At 40.2% G+C, this 15,456-nt stretch overlaps 1 protein-coding gene across 1 annotated transcript; it reads right to left on the bottom strand.

Moving 5' to 3' along the window:
* Nucleotides 1-9,445: 9,445 nt before the first annotated feature.
* LOC133726287 (ninja-family protein AFP3-like) lies at nucleotides 9,446-12,349 on the bottom strand. Its single transcript, XM_062153800.1, has 2 exons — nucleotides 11,336-12,349; nucleotides 9,446-10,177 (listed from the first exon to the last, which is right to left on the bottom strand). The coding sequence occupies exons 1-2, from the start codon at nucleotides 11,976-11,978 to the stop codon at nucleotides 9,759-9,761; spliced, it is 1,062 nt and encodes a 353-aa protein (XP_062009784.1). The 5' UTR covers nucleotides 11,979-12,349; the 3' UTR covers nucleotides 9,446-9,758.
* Between the last annotated feature and the right edge of the window lie 3,107 nt (nucleotides 12,350-15,456).

Here is a 15,456-nt window from a genome sequence, read left to right as displayed (position 1 = left end):
TTTTGTTTTTTTTCAGGATGGCAAGCCGTGATCCTCGTGGTGGTGCAAGCAATAGCAATGAAGCAATAGACCAAGTAAAGCAGCAGTCGAAGCAAGTGACACACGAGAAGCAGGAGATGCTGCCCCTAAGGAGTTGGAGCCTCAAATTCGATAGCAGTAGGAGACATTCCATTTCATGATCTCAATAGTTATACCTAGATTTCAAGAATCTCATGTCTTGTCCAAGTGAATTCCATTTCTTAGCTTGAGAGTAGCACTGGATTAGGTACTTCGAAGTATTGTGTTGTCATCTCTCATATATATATATATATATATATATATATATATATATATATATATATGGTGTTCTTGTCTTAAACATGTATGTGTAAGCAAGTGGTGTTCGCTGTTGGCTTTACCTCTCATGTTACTATAATCCTGATGGTTTTTACCATTACTCTGATTCTTTTTAGTGGGTAAAGGTAAGAGAAGCAGTATCGAAGTTAACTCTTGAAGTCGGGATTGATTTTCTTAACTAGTTAACTTTTCGGAGTTGTACGTCAGTGTTACTCCTATCTAGCATACTTCTCAAATATTGTAGTAGCCAGGCTCTAGCCAGAATGAAGGTGACAAAAAAGCCAGCATCTAATTTTTCGCGAACCAGATTCCTTTGTACCATTGACGGCCTTCGTTGGGGTCCCTAATCTCTTCTGTTGCCCAAAAGCCTCGGTCCAAATGAAAAATAGAAAATTCACTTAAAAAAATGAAGAACTGAAAATCAAATTAATTAAGCACATTCGCTGACGAAATTTATTATTGACAAATCTTGCTAGGTTAAAATCTTTTTGAGGAGTATGTATAAATTTCTTGCTTGAAAATTATTCGACCATTACTAAGTCAAGTTTGAGTAAATTATAATTCCAACATTGTAAAGGTCATGAGTTCAATTCTCAATGACATATATAAGGATGAGATGAGTTAAGAGTTAAAAAAAAAAAAAAAAAAAAAACAAAAAAACAAAAAAAAAGAGGAAAAAAAAGTCAAGTTTGTTGAAGGAAAATCAGTTTTATGTGTGTTTTATCAAACTAGGAGTAGCAATAGGAGAGAAGGTTCTAGATTTCCCAATCCTACACGGATTAATATTCCATGTAACATTAGAACTAGTACTTTGTAATCCCTATATATAGGGCTCCTATTCTCAATAATATGATTACAATTCTCTCTTCATTCTCTCTCGAATCTATTTTACTTAAACACGTTATCAACACGAGCTCTAACCACAAATCAAAAACCAAAAACCTGAAAATCTTCTTCATCACCACAGCTCCTAGCCCACGCTAGCCTCACCTCCGCGCCCCTGCGCACGCATCCCTGCTGCCCCTGCAGCACCAACGCACACCAACTGCATCCTTCTCCTTTCCTGTGCACGTCAGTCTTCTTGCAAGCCCCGAAACGTCTAGTTCGGAACCTCAGATAAAAATACTTTCTTCATCAAAGTTGTTCGTCTCTGTCTTTTCCATCTGACCTCCGAATTTCAGCCTTATCGGAGTTGTTTTGAGACCGGTACACCAATCGAAGTGCAAGCTGTTCAGAAGAGAATCTGTTCCGAATTTCAACAAGTAAGTTTTTAAATTAAAGTTCCAGCTTTCTGAATTTTAATTTCTCCTTCTTTTTTTTCGGGGACTTGCAACCTCCCTTCTTCTACATCCCACCTTTCTTATAACGTGAGTTCGATTCTTGAAAAGCGGAATCGTGGGGATTCACGCAATTAACGAACTAAGAGCGTTCGTAAGACTTCGGACTAAGAGCGTCCGTAAGCATCGATTTAACGAACTAAGAGCGTTCGTGAGCTACGGACTAAAAGCGTTCGTGAGCATTTATTTTGACCATTCAAACATCATTGTTTCGGTCTAATCCAAATATTCTTGGAAATCGATTTCTTGGTAGCATTAAGGCTCAGAAATCTTATATTAGTTTTCGTGGAAGCATTGACTATGAAACTAATATGTTCTTGCTTTCCTTTTCAGGATTTAAGACTTGAACGAGCTCGATTTTACTCCATTGGATTCTACGGGCATGAGATATTTATTTGCCTACAATCCAAGAGCCCTGTTCTAAAGGAACCGCTCAAGACTCACAAACTGAGATAGAAAATTCCAGGGCATTTACCCTGATGAAGCGCCACATTATGATGGCCCTCCAGTTTGAGTACATGAATGAGGATAACGCTAACAACCTTTGGGTTGCGCCTAGTGAACGTTTTTGGTAACATTCACAACTTTCCGAACATAGAAGCACGATGAAATAATATCTGCTTCACTAAAACTTTGAAAGAGTTATGAAATATGGTTCAGAGGCTCTCTGCATCATATTATTTATGCATGCTTGTGGAAAAACGCGAAAAAATAAACAATTGATTGAGAAAACCCTAACATGACCATAGGGGTCATGACGTTGAGGGTATAGGGTTGGACACCATGGCGCCAATTTTGGCCATGATTGCACTATTCCAACGCCATTGGTCCTAGAGACCATATGTATTTTGTCAATACACCTCAATCAAGAGAGCATCCTCTTCATGGTATTTTATGGAGTACCTGATTAATGGTAATCAAGATATCGAGCTATAAAAGACTTTAAATCTGGCGATAAAGATAGAATGCCGCAGATTTTCATTTAGCATAGTCTTTTAATTTTCCAAGAATTATGTAATGGTAATTATGCCTTAATCAATAAAATGACTTATTGGATTATCTCTTTTCCTCTAGGCGTACTCAATTAAGTATGATGTCTAGGAAAGTAATTGAGATTAGTGGTACTTAAGAGAGCTTTGCTCCACCGACATCTCTCTCTACTTCCCTGGTCATATTTAATTGGAATTACCGAACGTAGGGCTGGGCACGGTCCCAGACCGGCACTGGATTTGTAGAGACCGGGACCTGCTATCTTTTTTCGGGCCGGGCTAAACCCGGACCGGGACAAACGGGCCGGTTTTTTCGGGCTTTCGGGCCCAACCCGTCCTTGAACAAAAAAAAAAAAAAAAAAATTGCTGGGAAAAGAAAGCCAGAAAGGTTTTTGGCTTTGAAAAATCAAAGGGAGAAGAGATTTGGATTGCGGGGGAAAGAGAAGAAAGGTCCTGGGTTCTTCCAATTCTTGATGTCGCAGTCGATGCACGACTTGCGGCGACGGTGGCGGTGGCGGTAGCGGAGGAGGACGAAGACTTAACCGTTCAAATCCGAAACCTCAACTAGTTTTTGATCCAGGTTGGGTTTGGAGGCTGTGCTTCCACCAAGAGAGAAAAGGAACTAAGTGTGGAGGAAATGAGGGAGAGGAAGGAGTGAGGAACTGACGAGCTAAGGGAAGAGGAAGATGGGAAAGAAAGAAGAAAAAGAGAAGAATAAGATAAAGAGGAGACGTAATAATTTTTCTGAAATGAAATGGGAGACATAATGATTGATGAAAGAGGAAGTTGAAAGAGCAAGTAGAAAGAGAAGGAAGAAAAGTTAAGTCGTGAAGAATAAGGAGACAGAAGAGAGAGAATGAATGATAAAAAAATAAAAAAATGAATGATAAAAAAATAAAAAAGATTAAAGAATGATGCATAATAAAAATATACATACAATATTCGGGCCCAACGGGTTTTATGTATTTCAAAATTCAGAACCGGGACCGGACCGGCACACTGACTACAGGGACCGAACCGGCCCGAAAACCCTTATTTTCATACGAAAACCCGACCCGAACCGGCCGGTCCGGATCGGTTCCTTGCGGTTTTTCGGTTTTTCGGTCATTTATGCCCACCCCTAACCGAACGAATTGAGTGACTACAATTTGTCTAATGTTTGATTTTACTTTGGATTAGATTATAGTCACGAAATCTTGATGTAATCATTGGCTATTATTAATAAAGTATCGATTTATTTTATCTCATGTCATGGGCATATTTTTCGAACTTTATTACTTAAAAGATATAAGAGCCAATGGTTTTCATGTGGAAACACATTGTGAGAATGGACAAGAGTTCCTTTGCATCACCTCTAATGACTACGGACATAAAAGAGTCTTAGAGAAACTTATGTGTCGCTCTAGTGGGTTGTATGCAACCACTATTCGAGTTATTGAATCCAATCATGTTATGAGAGATGATTTATGGGATTCTGACACATATAGGCTTTGGCACGACCGTTTGGGACATCCAGGTTGTGATATGATGATCTGTATATTAAAGACTTCACACGGACATCCATTTTTCAGAACGAAAAGAAGTAAAACTCGGTTTTTGGACACCGAAGGAGCTCCTGCGCCTCACGGCGCCGTTCACCCCCAAATCCGGCCATCCTTGGCCGGCGCCGCCATCCCCCTGCGGCCTCAGGGTGGCATTGACGCCACCAAGGCTCCTTTGTCTCCAAATTTTACTTCTAAAGTCCATTGTGACTTCATGGCTCAACCAAAATCCTCATTGGTTGTTGCCCATCATTCGTTCTGCAAAGCCTGCTCTTTAGCAAAATTAGGATCGAGACCATCCTATGCAAAGGACACTAAAGAAAATATACCATTCTTGCAAAGAATCCAAGGTGATATTTGTGGACCTATTCAACCACCATGCGGACCATTTAGATATTTTATGGTGTTGGTTGATGCATCGACACGCTGGTCACATGTCATGCTATTGTCCACTAGGAACGCTGCATTTGCTAAACTCCTAGCACAAATTATTAAGTTAAGGGCTCACCACCCTGATCATCCTATTAAGTCTATAAGGTTAGACAATGCTGGGGAGTTTACATAAAAAACTTTTGATGATTATTGCATGTCCATTGGGATTGAAGTTGAACATCCAGTTCCTCATGTTCACACCCAAAATGGTCTCGCAGAAGCCGCCATTAAACGACTACAAATGGTCGCTAGGGCATTGGTAATGCGCACCAATCTTCCTATTTCTGCTTGGGGCTATGCAATATTGCATGCAGCCGTGCTTATTCGTCTGAGGTCTACTGCCACTCAACCCTTTTCTGCGTCCCAGATGGTGACCGGGTATGAGCCTGATGTCTCACACTTACGCATATTTGGGTGTGCAGTTTATGTGCCAATTCCGCCGCCACAACGCACCTAAATGGGTCCTCAACGACGATTAGGCGTTTACGTTGGATATGATTCTCCAACAATTGTCCGCTACTTAGAACCCTTGACAGGCGATCTCTTTACCGCAAGATTTGCGGATTGTCACTTCGATGAGACAGTCTTCCCGTCGTTAGGGGGAGATAAGAACATGAATGTTCAACAGGAACGACAGGAATTGTCGTGGTCTGTCCCCACTCTGTCTCATCTTGATCCCCGAACCGCACAGTCCGAAATTGAAGTGCGGAGAATTCTCGATCTTCAGAACGTAGCAGAATCGATGCCTGATGCGTTTTCTGATATCGCTAAAGTGACGAGATCACACATACCTGCTGCAAACGTGCCTGCAAGGATTGATGTCCCTAAAATTAGAGGACATGACGCCATCTCAAGGTTACCAGAGCATGGCGCCAACGTCTCCACTCACAGTGATGGTGACGTTGTGGCTAGGCCCATGGCTCCTGCCAGGAAGCGCGGGAGGCCTATAGGTTCGATGGATTCTCGCCCAAGAAAGAAAGCGAGTTTGGCACAAAATAATCCATTAATCATCGATGTGAATAATCCATCTCATGAGAATATTCCGGATTATGGTTATGTCCAAGAGACATCATTGGGGGACGCTCCGATGTCAGAACCAACTCCAGAGAATAGAGAGATCTCCATAAATTACACTAGTGTACATGAGATGATGGATAGAAATTCTATGGCAATTGATGATGCATTTGCATATCATGTTGCAAAAGGAATCATAGAATATGATGATATCAAACCTCGCTCTGTCGAAGAATGTCAACGAAGAGCGGATTGGCCTAAATGGAAAGATGCGATCCAGGCTGAATTAGATTCACTAGCAAAGAGACAGGTATTTGGGCCCATAACGCAGACACCCCCAGATGTAAAACCTGTTGGCCACAAATGGGTCTTTGTTAGAAAGCGTAATGAGAAAAACGAGGTGGTTAGATATAAAGCCCGTCTCGTGGCGCAAGGTTTCTCACAACGCCCTGGAATCGACTACGAGGAGACATATTCTCCCGTAATGGACGTTATAACGTTCCGCTACCTTGTCAGTTTGGTAGTTTCCAAAAAACTTGACATGCAGCTTATGGATGTGGTTACTGCATATCTCTATGAGGATATAGATTCAAAGATATACATGAAGGTTCCAGATGGACTTCAATTACCCAAATCAAGTGGCTCTAAACCACGGAGCACGTTTTCAATAAGATTAAAACGCTCAATATATGGATTAAAACAATCCGGACGGATGTGGTATAACCGTCTAAGTGACTACTTGATTGGGAAGGGATATATTAATAACGAAATATGCCCATGCGTGTTCACTAAAAGAACAAGTTCCGGATTTGCAATCGTAGCAGTTTATGTCGATGACATGAACCTAATTGGAACTCTAGATGAGTTAAAGGAGACTGCTACATATTTGAAATCCGAATTTGAGATGAAAGATCTTGGGAAAACACAGTTTTGTCTCGGTTTAGAACTCGAGCACCGTAGTGATGGGATTCTGATCCATCAGTCTGCATATACTCAGAAAATCCTAAGGCGCTTTAATGAAGATAAAGCAAAGCTTGTGAGTACTCCCATGATCGGTCGTAGTCTTGAGCCCGGAAAAGATCCGTTTCGCCCAAAGGATGAGGACGAAGAACCATTAGAGGCCGAAGTGCCCTATTTAAGTGCAATAGGCGCATTATTGTACTTAGCTCAATGCACAAGACCAGATATCTCATTCGCAGTGAACTTGTTAGCTCGACATAGCTCTGCGCCAACACGCGCCATTGGATTGGTGTAAATACAATCTTTCGATACTTAAGAGGTACGATTGATATGGGCCTATTTTATCCCTACAGAGAGAAAAGGAATGACGGAAGAATGGGATCGGACCCCATTAGGCATGGAGCCACCGTCCACCATGACAAAGAGGCCGGCCATGTTGCCGCCAACGCCGCCACCATCACCAAGGGTGGCCGGCCTCACCCTATCCCCCTTCATCAAAACGACAGTGATGTTTTGATGGGTTTTGCTAATGCAGGGTACCTCTCTGACCCTCACAAATGTCACTCCCAAACGGGTTATGTCTTTACCATCGGAAGCACTGCGATATCTTGGAGGTCTACAAAACAGACCCTTATTGCTACTTCCTCAAATCATGCAGAGATTATTGCTCTACATGAAGCCGTCCGTGAATGTATATGGCTAAGGTCTATAATTATACATATACAAGGAAGTTGTGGTTTGAAGTCTACCACGGATGAACCTACATGCATGTATGAGGATAATGCAGCTTGTATTGAGCAAATGAAGTTAGGTTTCATCAAGGGCGACAACACCAAGCATATATCGCCTAAGTTCTTTTATAATCAGCAACAACAATCACTTCTAAAGATTGAAGTGAATCAAATCCGATCAGAGGATAATGTAGCGGACTTATTCACTAAGTCGTTACCTAAATCCACATTCGAGAAACATGTGAAAAGCATCGGATTGAGAAAGTTATCCGAACTTCCATGATTGTAGCAATCAGGGGGAGATATCGATATCAGGGGGAGTTATGATGTCTACATGTTCGATCTCGAAGAGTAGAGGACGTGTTGTACTCTTTTTCTCCTCCTCGAGCGTATTTTTTTCCCACAGGGTTTTTTCACTCGAGCAAGGTTTTTAACGAGGCAACGGATGAAGCGTCACCACTAAGTTTGAGCGGCATAAGGGGGAGTGTTGAAGGAAAATCAGTTTTATGTGTGCCTTATCAAACTAGGAGTAGCAATAGGAGAGAAGGTTCTAGATTTCCCAATCCTACACGGATTAGTATTCCATGTAACATTAGAACTAGTACTTTGTAATCCCTATATATAGGGCTCCTATTCTCAATAATATGATTACAATTCTCTCTTCATTCTCTCTCGAATCTATTTTACTTAAACAAAGTTTGAGTAATCACAGCTGTACAGTTTCATTATAATATTGAAACCACAAATCAGCAAGACTAGAGACCTTCCTAATTATTGGTACTTCTGACATGCTAATTATTCCAAGGGCTAAACAAACCAAAAGAAAATAACAAAAAATTAAATTAAAAATAAACTGCAACCTAAGCTACTCATCTTCTCAAAACTTGAACTAAATGCAATATGCAATTGTGGAACATATTATTGTAATGTAGCGTAAAACATATTTGAGAAGGCTACCACCCCAGTAAGGGTCCGAATATACTACAACCTTGTAAGTATATTGGCCCATTGCCATTCAACAAATGATTTCCCATTACGACAAGGAAACCGGAGCTTCAAGAAAAGAGAAAGATTACAAGATCGGATCTTAAAGAAAAGATCAAGCCAAATCGAGTCACTGATCTTGAGTTTAATGTGTATTCATTCCATATCAGTTGGTATAAATTGATATGCATATCGGTTGTTTTGAGTCAATAATCTCTTTGCATTAAAGTGGTTTTTAACATGCATATCAATTTGAGATATTGTTTAGGAAAATGTCGATTGCATATTCAAAAACTGTTTTAAACCTTTCCATGTTTATCTTAATTAATTATTAAGAAAAGATTTGATTGAGGGGGAGTTCTTCTCCCTTATAAAAGGGTTTCAAAACTAAAGTTTGAGGGGGTTTTTGGATGGCATAAATTGTTTTCTATTGAACTACTTGGTTTGTTCAAATCGTTTTCTAAAAACCCTCTTTACTTGTTTCATGTGTGATATTGCATAATCATTCATATTCACTCTCAAGATCAGTGATTCATTTGAGAGAAATGAAGGTTGAAGATTGATTGCCTAGAATGTTGAATTAAGAGTTAGAACAATTATAAATCAAGTTAGCATTTGTTGCTAAGTGAAAGTGATTGTTATGAACAACACTACTTGTATATTGTAAACTCCTTTGATTAATATTGGATTGTTTTTTTCGTGTTGGCTACGTTAAAAGTCACGCAGTGAAGTTTCCTCAGTGGAGAGGTTTACACTGCGTTAGCAAATCTTTGTGTCGAGTATCGTATTTTCTTTGGTTAATTTCATTGAGATAAAATATTTTATCAATACATGTTCCATCTAGTATTTTCAAACCTCTAGATGGCACATTGGTTAACCAAACCCAAATTATACTCCTCTACATGTTTCTACAAACCGAGTTCTTTTGTGAAGTTGATGTTCATTGGGACAAATAGTTCGTTAATAAGATTATCCTCTTAAATTGAAGTTTTCCTTTTGTTCTGAATTTTCAAATTCAAGATTGGGTTGTTAATTTTTTTATGTCTCAACAACCTCTTGAATTCGAATCATATGAATTGGCAAACCCAAAGCTCTGACTACTCCTCCAGTGGTGGATCTCCTCACAAGATCATGGTTACCATTTGATTATATTTCTATAAATAAGGGGGAAAACAAAACAGATAAAACATAGAAACAACCCGCCTCTTGGTCATAACAGCTTTCCAACAAGGGGCTTCATGGATCAAATACAATACAAAGTGCCCGCCAGTCCATTGAAAGACCACAGAGAGAGAGAGAGAGAGAGAGAGAGAGAGAGAGAGAGAGAGAGAGAGAGAGAGAGAGAGAGAGAGAAGGTGGCAATTGATGGGTCTCTTCTACCTTCTTCATCAACCTTGCATTCGGATTTTGAATGGCTGACAGGCACACCTATCATTACAAAATGGGAGTAGGACTGACCACTATATGTTTGAGAGGATGTTGCACATCACCACCACCAGCGTGCTTAACAAACTCAGCCGGAGTCAGAAAGCTGCCATGACAAACGCATACTATCCTCACTTCCTCACCTTTCTTGTACCTGTAAAGAAAGCCTTCTATTCTTTTCCCGTCTGGACCATCTCCTCTAGTAGACACACAAGGCATATTTTCCAACACATTCCTCACAATCTCCTTGGTTCCCTTGGCAGGACTTGTGGATTTGTTGCAGTGGTTTTCCATTGGGACCCCTCCGTTCAACAGCCCAGAGTTTTCAACAGTAGAATTCATCTGCGGGGTGACGAGTGGTTCCTTTTCACTCTTTGGCAATGACTCAATATTGGTATCACTTCTCGCTTCAGTGCATTTGTGCACCACTGAATAACAAGAAGTGAAATGTCAGGGTATAAATGCTTCACCAGTACAATAGTCAATATAAAACTAGCTTATGTGACGAACAATCAAATATAGGAACATCTGTTTGTCAATATTCTTTTGGTCCTTATCAGAAGTAAATGTCATTTCGCAACTATAAAATCATTTCTCAAACTACATGGTAGAACTTTTGTTTATCTCAGTAGCCACTCATCTGTTGAAGGCCACTATCATGATAAATCTTCAAACTTCCAAAAGACATGTTAAGAGAAATGTTCTCCACACCATTCACTCAGCAGTTTCAAAATCTTCCTTGATAATTTCATGCTCTACAGCTAGTTTCAAAAAGTCATAGGGTACGAAGTTATAGGAGGAATTGAGATGCATTTACTCAATAAAAACACATCCATAGAAGGGACTGAAATTCATACTCCATGTTTATTTTTTTTTTAGGTATCTCAACATAAATTTTTTACAATCTGCAGTACAAAAGACAAAACTTAAGACGGTGATGGATGACGTTTGGTTTGGAGAGACTCTTGCTATTATTCAGGACGTTCTCTACGAGGATTATTGTAACGTATCTAATGTAGCTTGGGGTTCAGGTTTTATGTCCCCCCTGATGCAAAATTTTACTAGTAATATAATAAATGAAACCGGGCGTGGGGCTGAGCCTCCCAGCTAGGCTGGGTAACAAACCCCTTCCAAAAAAAAAAAATAAAAATAAAAGACAAAAACTTGAGATACTAAGAAATCAAATTGTAAAATTAGGAATGTGAAATTCACTGCCCTCGAACATTAGGCACATCAGTAACTAGCATGGACAAAGTTACACATGAACCCTAGAGGCCTAAATCATGGCTCCTAGCACCCCATCAATTCTTCTCAACCCACTGCACAGAGTCTGTTCACATAGACATGCATCATTTTGACTCTAGTAAAGATGCAATTTCACAGTTTTTAAGTGAAAAAACATTTCCGGCAAATCAGATAGCAAATTATCCATCTTAAACTAAAGAAAAGGATCTACTACTTCACTGTTCAATCTCCATTTTAAATGCAACGAGAGTCGTCAGATTAGCAGTCAACCAAAAAGCCGATCGAGGCAGGTTCAAAATCATTTAACACACTAATGTGGTTCGAAATGAAAACGAGAGTACCTTGAACAGCTTGGCCATCAGACTCGGTAACCCCCGAGGAGCCACTCCCCAGAGACCCAATAGTCCCCTGAGATTCCGCCGGCGGTAGCGGCGGAAGAGGAGGACAACCGCCGCCATTGATGGCCTCTACTCGCCTATCCTCATCGAAATTCTCACGGCTCCGATCCCTATGCAGCTGCTTCGAATAACTCCTCTGCTGCTTCTCCGACCGCTTCCGCTTCGCCTCCATTCTCCTCAAGCTCTGCAGCTCCTTCCTCTTCCTCCACTCATCCTCTGTCTCCGTCGGAAGCGAGCAAGTCCTCATCAGAGGCACCATACACGGCCGGGGTACACGACTCGTCGTTGCTTCCTCCTCTCTCACCGGAGTCCTCGCCGCAGGCGAGAAGTCGGAGACTGACGACGATCGTTTGAGTTGCAGGCCCGCCTTGGCTCTCGGGTCCATCCCAAACCGACCGTTCAACGACAGCCCCAGGCTCAGCTCAACGTCGTCGGAATCTTGCACCGGCTCGTCAACGACGACTTTTCGAGATAAATCGTCGCCGGAAACAATTCTCCTCAATAGATCTCCCTGAAAATTACTCGCTGGCATTGAGAAAAGCTGCCGGGTTGCTCTGTTGTTCCCACCTTCCTCTGTTTTCGCCATTGAAACAAAACTCACCCCCACAAATCAAAACCGCCTTAAATCCAGAGAAACCCTGATGAAAATGAAATCCAACTTCCGGCAGAAAATCCAAGGAAGTCGAAAAAGTAGCGAAATTCAATCTAATAATCCAATTGCTTCGGCTTTATCTAACGAAAATGTTGTGTCTCTCTCTCTCTCTCTCTCTCCACCGCGAATATAGCACACCACAATTGTTACATTTTTCTTCTCAGATTGAAACCGAAAAGGGAAGCCATCGTTAGTAAAGCACGAAACTCATGAAGCAGGAGGAGAAGAAGATTGAAGAACGCATAAACGAACCGACGAGGAGAGTCATTTCTACAAGAAACCAGAGGGGGGAAGGGGGAATTTAGACTTGGAGAAAAACAGAGAAACAAGGTAAAAGTTTTAACACATAAAATGACGAAAATGCCCCGGGAAGAAGGGGAAGGGCGACGCGTGGACGTCATGAAGAGCCCCAGCGAGCACGTGGAGGTGGAGAAGCAGATCTGAAGGACACGCCGAACATGCGTCGCGACGTCTTTGGTTTTTGGGATAGAGCGACACGTGGCGCGGTGGAAGATGTGGAGGTTGCGGAAACGGCCACGTTTGTGAGGGGAAATATCTCTAGTCTTTTTTTTTTTTTTTTTTTTGGAAGGAGAGAGGGTGAGACCCGCAATTCGCGATATCCAATGCCTAATATCTATCTATCCCTATCTTAAAATTAGAGTGAGGAGGCGCTATTCAAAAAAAAAAAATAATTAGAGTGAGGAGGCGTGGAGATGAGCCTCCTCTCCCAGCTAGGCTCCCATTTCGAAAAAAAAAAAAAAAAAAAAAGATTTAGAGTGAGGGGAGCTGGATTCCCCAATTGGGCGACCTGATTCCTCCAACGGCCGCCACGTAGATGCCGCCTGGGGATTCCAGTCAGAGTCTTTTCCTTGTCGCCGCGAGTGGATGTTTCGGAGCTACTCGCTCCGTGAAGATGGACAGGTTTCAGAAAGGGCAAGGGCGGTAATTTTAAAATAATCACTAATGATGATTAGGAGGGTTTGAGGTGTAATTACCATGGATAGTGTTTTGAAGAGCTAATAAGCACATCAATAATACAATGGCTCAAAATTAATCATCTTCCATGTAATTTACTTCTATGTGTAACGCACTAACGTTTATTGGCCCTCCAAATATTTATATGCTGATTGTGCCACTGTTTTTATGTATTGTTAGTGACAATTAGGGAAAAAAAGTTAGTTCTCAAACTTTTTGATAGTAACTTTCTGGAGCTCTTACAATAGACCTTACCTTTTGGGCTAATGCTTTTCTTTATTGTAAATGGACGTGAGCTATGACCCTTTTTAGTCTATTAACCTCATCTTAGCACAGATCTTAAAAGTTAAAACTCTTATAACACATTATATTTCTTGAATTAGGCTCATCACAAATATATCTTTGTGTTTAGTTTTTCATTTTCATCACATATTAATTGAGAATATATAACTAATTCATGAGTTGGGAGTTTATGATATTTCATTTATAAATAATTACACCGAATTAAATTATATTAGTTTTTGAAAAAAATTGAGTGTGATTGATTAGTTTTAATATACAACTAGTTCCTCTTGAATGGAACGTATGAGTTATGACCTTTCATTTGTTGAAAATATACGGGATCAAAATATCACATCATTCGTCTTTGAAAAAATCAAAAGTGTAATTGATTTAAAGAAAAAGAATAGAAAATGAAAGTGATTGAGTCCCAAATAAGATGATGGGAGAGGAACACTTTTGAAAGAGATGAGGTGTCAGGTGGTGGGGCCGAAAAGAGCAAGAGGGCCTAGTTGAAAAGAGCATGACAAGAGGGCCAAGTTGCAGATTTCTTTTTCAATTGGTAGTGGTGGTTTGGCTGGTAGCCATCAGGAGTAGACACCACGTGGCGTGAAAAGGGAAGGACGCAGACGTGGCGGCATGGGACTGGTTAGAAACAGCTAGCAGGGAGTCAAGTTGCGGAGACAGAAGATCTCCGCTCAGGATTCGGCAAGTGTGGAAAAGGTGACCTTGTCAATGTCATCCGGCGTGTCGTACGCACACGTCTTGTCGCACTTTTATTAATTATCTCTCTTTTTTGTCGGATCAGGAGATTAGATTTATTAATGGTAATTTTAGATGTGTTTTTTTATTCAAATTACCAAAAACACCATTCTAGTTTGACCCCCCCCAAAACAGAGACTGCTTTGGTCAAATATTTGACCTGCTCAGGTTGGGGATTTGGCTTCTCTGCTATAATATGATATGCTATAATTTGCTTGGATTCTATCACAACCGTCAGATATAGTTTTAAGGGTCAGCTGATGCCACATCAAGAAACATCAAGAAGTTTTAAGGACCAGATGATGCACTTTTTTTTCTAGCAAATTACAGTTATAGCAGAGAAGCCAATTTCTGGGGTTTGATGGTGTTTTATTCGAAAAGCTACAAACAAGTAAAATGTTTATCGTTTTAATTCGAAAAAGTTGATTGTATTTGTGTTTATACATATATGACTCGGAAGGAATTGTATCATATTCGATAAATTTGATTAAATTGATATGATTACAAAAAAAAAAAAGAATATTTGGTGTTTGGGTCAAGATTATAGAAGGCTAACCATGTAATTACACTATTAAATTATTTGTAAATTTCAATTTAGGTTAAGTGAAAAATAATACGCATTTTGAGTCGAGAGACAAAAGTGAACAATTCTGTCTTAATCTACACAATAATTTATATATACGAAGCCTAACAATCATCATATTCAAAAGTTTATCGAAAGGTTATAAAAGCATCTCTATAAAGTTGGCTTTGTGACCAATTCAAGACTTCAATCAGCTGCTATTAGGACCCAATAGCCAGACAATTAATAAACAAAAAAAATTAGTGTTTCAGACAAAGAAGAATTATTCTTTCTCAAAAAAAAAAAAGAACTATTCTTCATATAAGTATGATATGTCCAGGAGAATCAAACTACTAGATCACAGCTAAACTACAACACAAAAAACAACAGAGAATGAACTAGAGGTGGACTAAAATTAGTCAATGATAATAAGCTCATGGTTCTTGTGAAACTGCTCATGCTTTGGACCCAATGAATTAGTCAGCAATACTTCAGGGGATGGTTGAGGAGCCACCGTGAATTTCTGATCCATATCTCTAATATCCACCGCCTCGAAACCTAACGTATCTGTATGACCTTTCCCGGATTGACAAGGAAATGGAGTACTAGTACAACCAGAAGTTCCTGCAGCAGATTCACAACTTTGATGTTCCTCTAACCTTGTCATCCTCATCATCTCATTGCTTGACCAATGTTCAAAACCCTCCAATGAAATATGATTCTCAATCCAAGATTCATCACCAATACTACTGAAGATAGTACTATAGTTCTCAATACCAGTACTAAGCTCCCACCATTGGTCATTACCACTATCAATATTAGTACTGCTACTAG

The sequence above is a fragment of the Rosa rugosa genome, chromosome 1 (assembly GCF_958449725.1).
Source record: "Rosa rugosa chromosome 1, drRosRugo1.1, whole genome shotgun sequence".
Taxonomy (NCBI): Eukaryota; Viridiplantae; Streptophyta; class Magnoliopsida; order Rosales; family Rosaceae; genus Rosa; species Rosa rugosa.
This window is presented reverse-complemented; position numbering and strand designations above follow the sequence as displayed.

Bases quoted from the DNA above. Each gene is read 5' to 3' on its own strand.
- LOC133726287 (XM_062153800.1), bottom strand. From the start codon at position 11,978: ATGGCGAAAACAGAGGAAGGTGGGAACAACAGAGCAACCCGGCAGCTT. The intron at 10,178-11,335 runs GTACTCTCGTTT...CTTGTTATTCAG, and splicing joins TGATGGCCAAGCTGTTCAAG to TGGTGCACAAATGCACTGAA.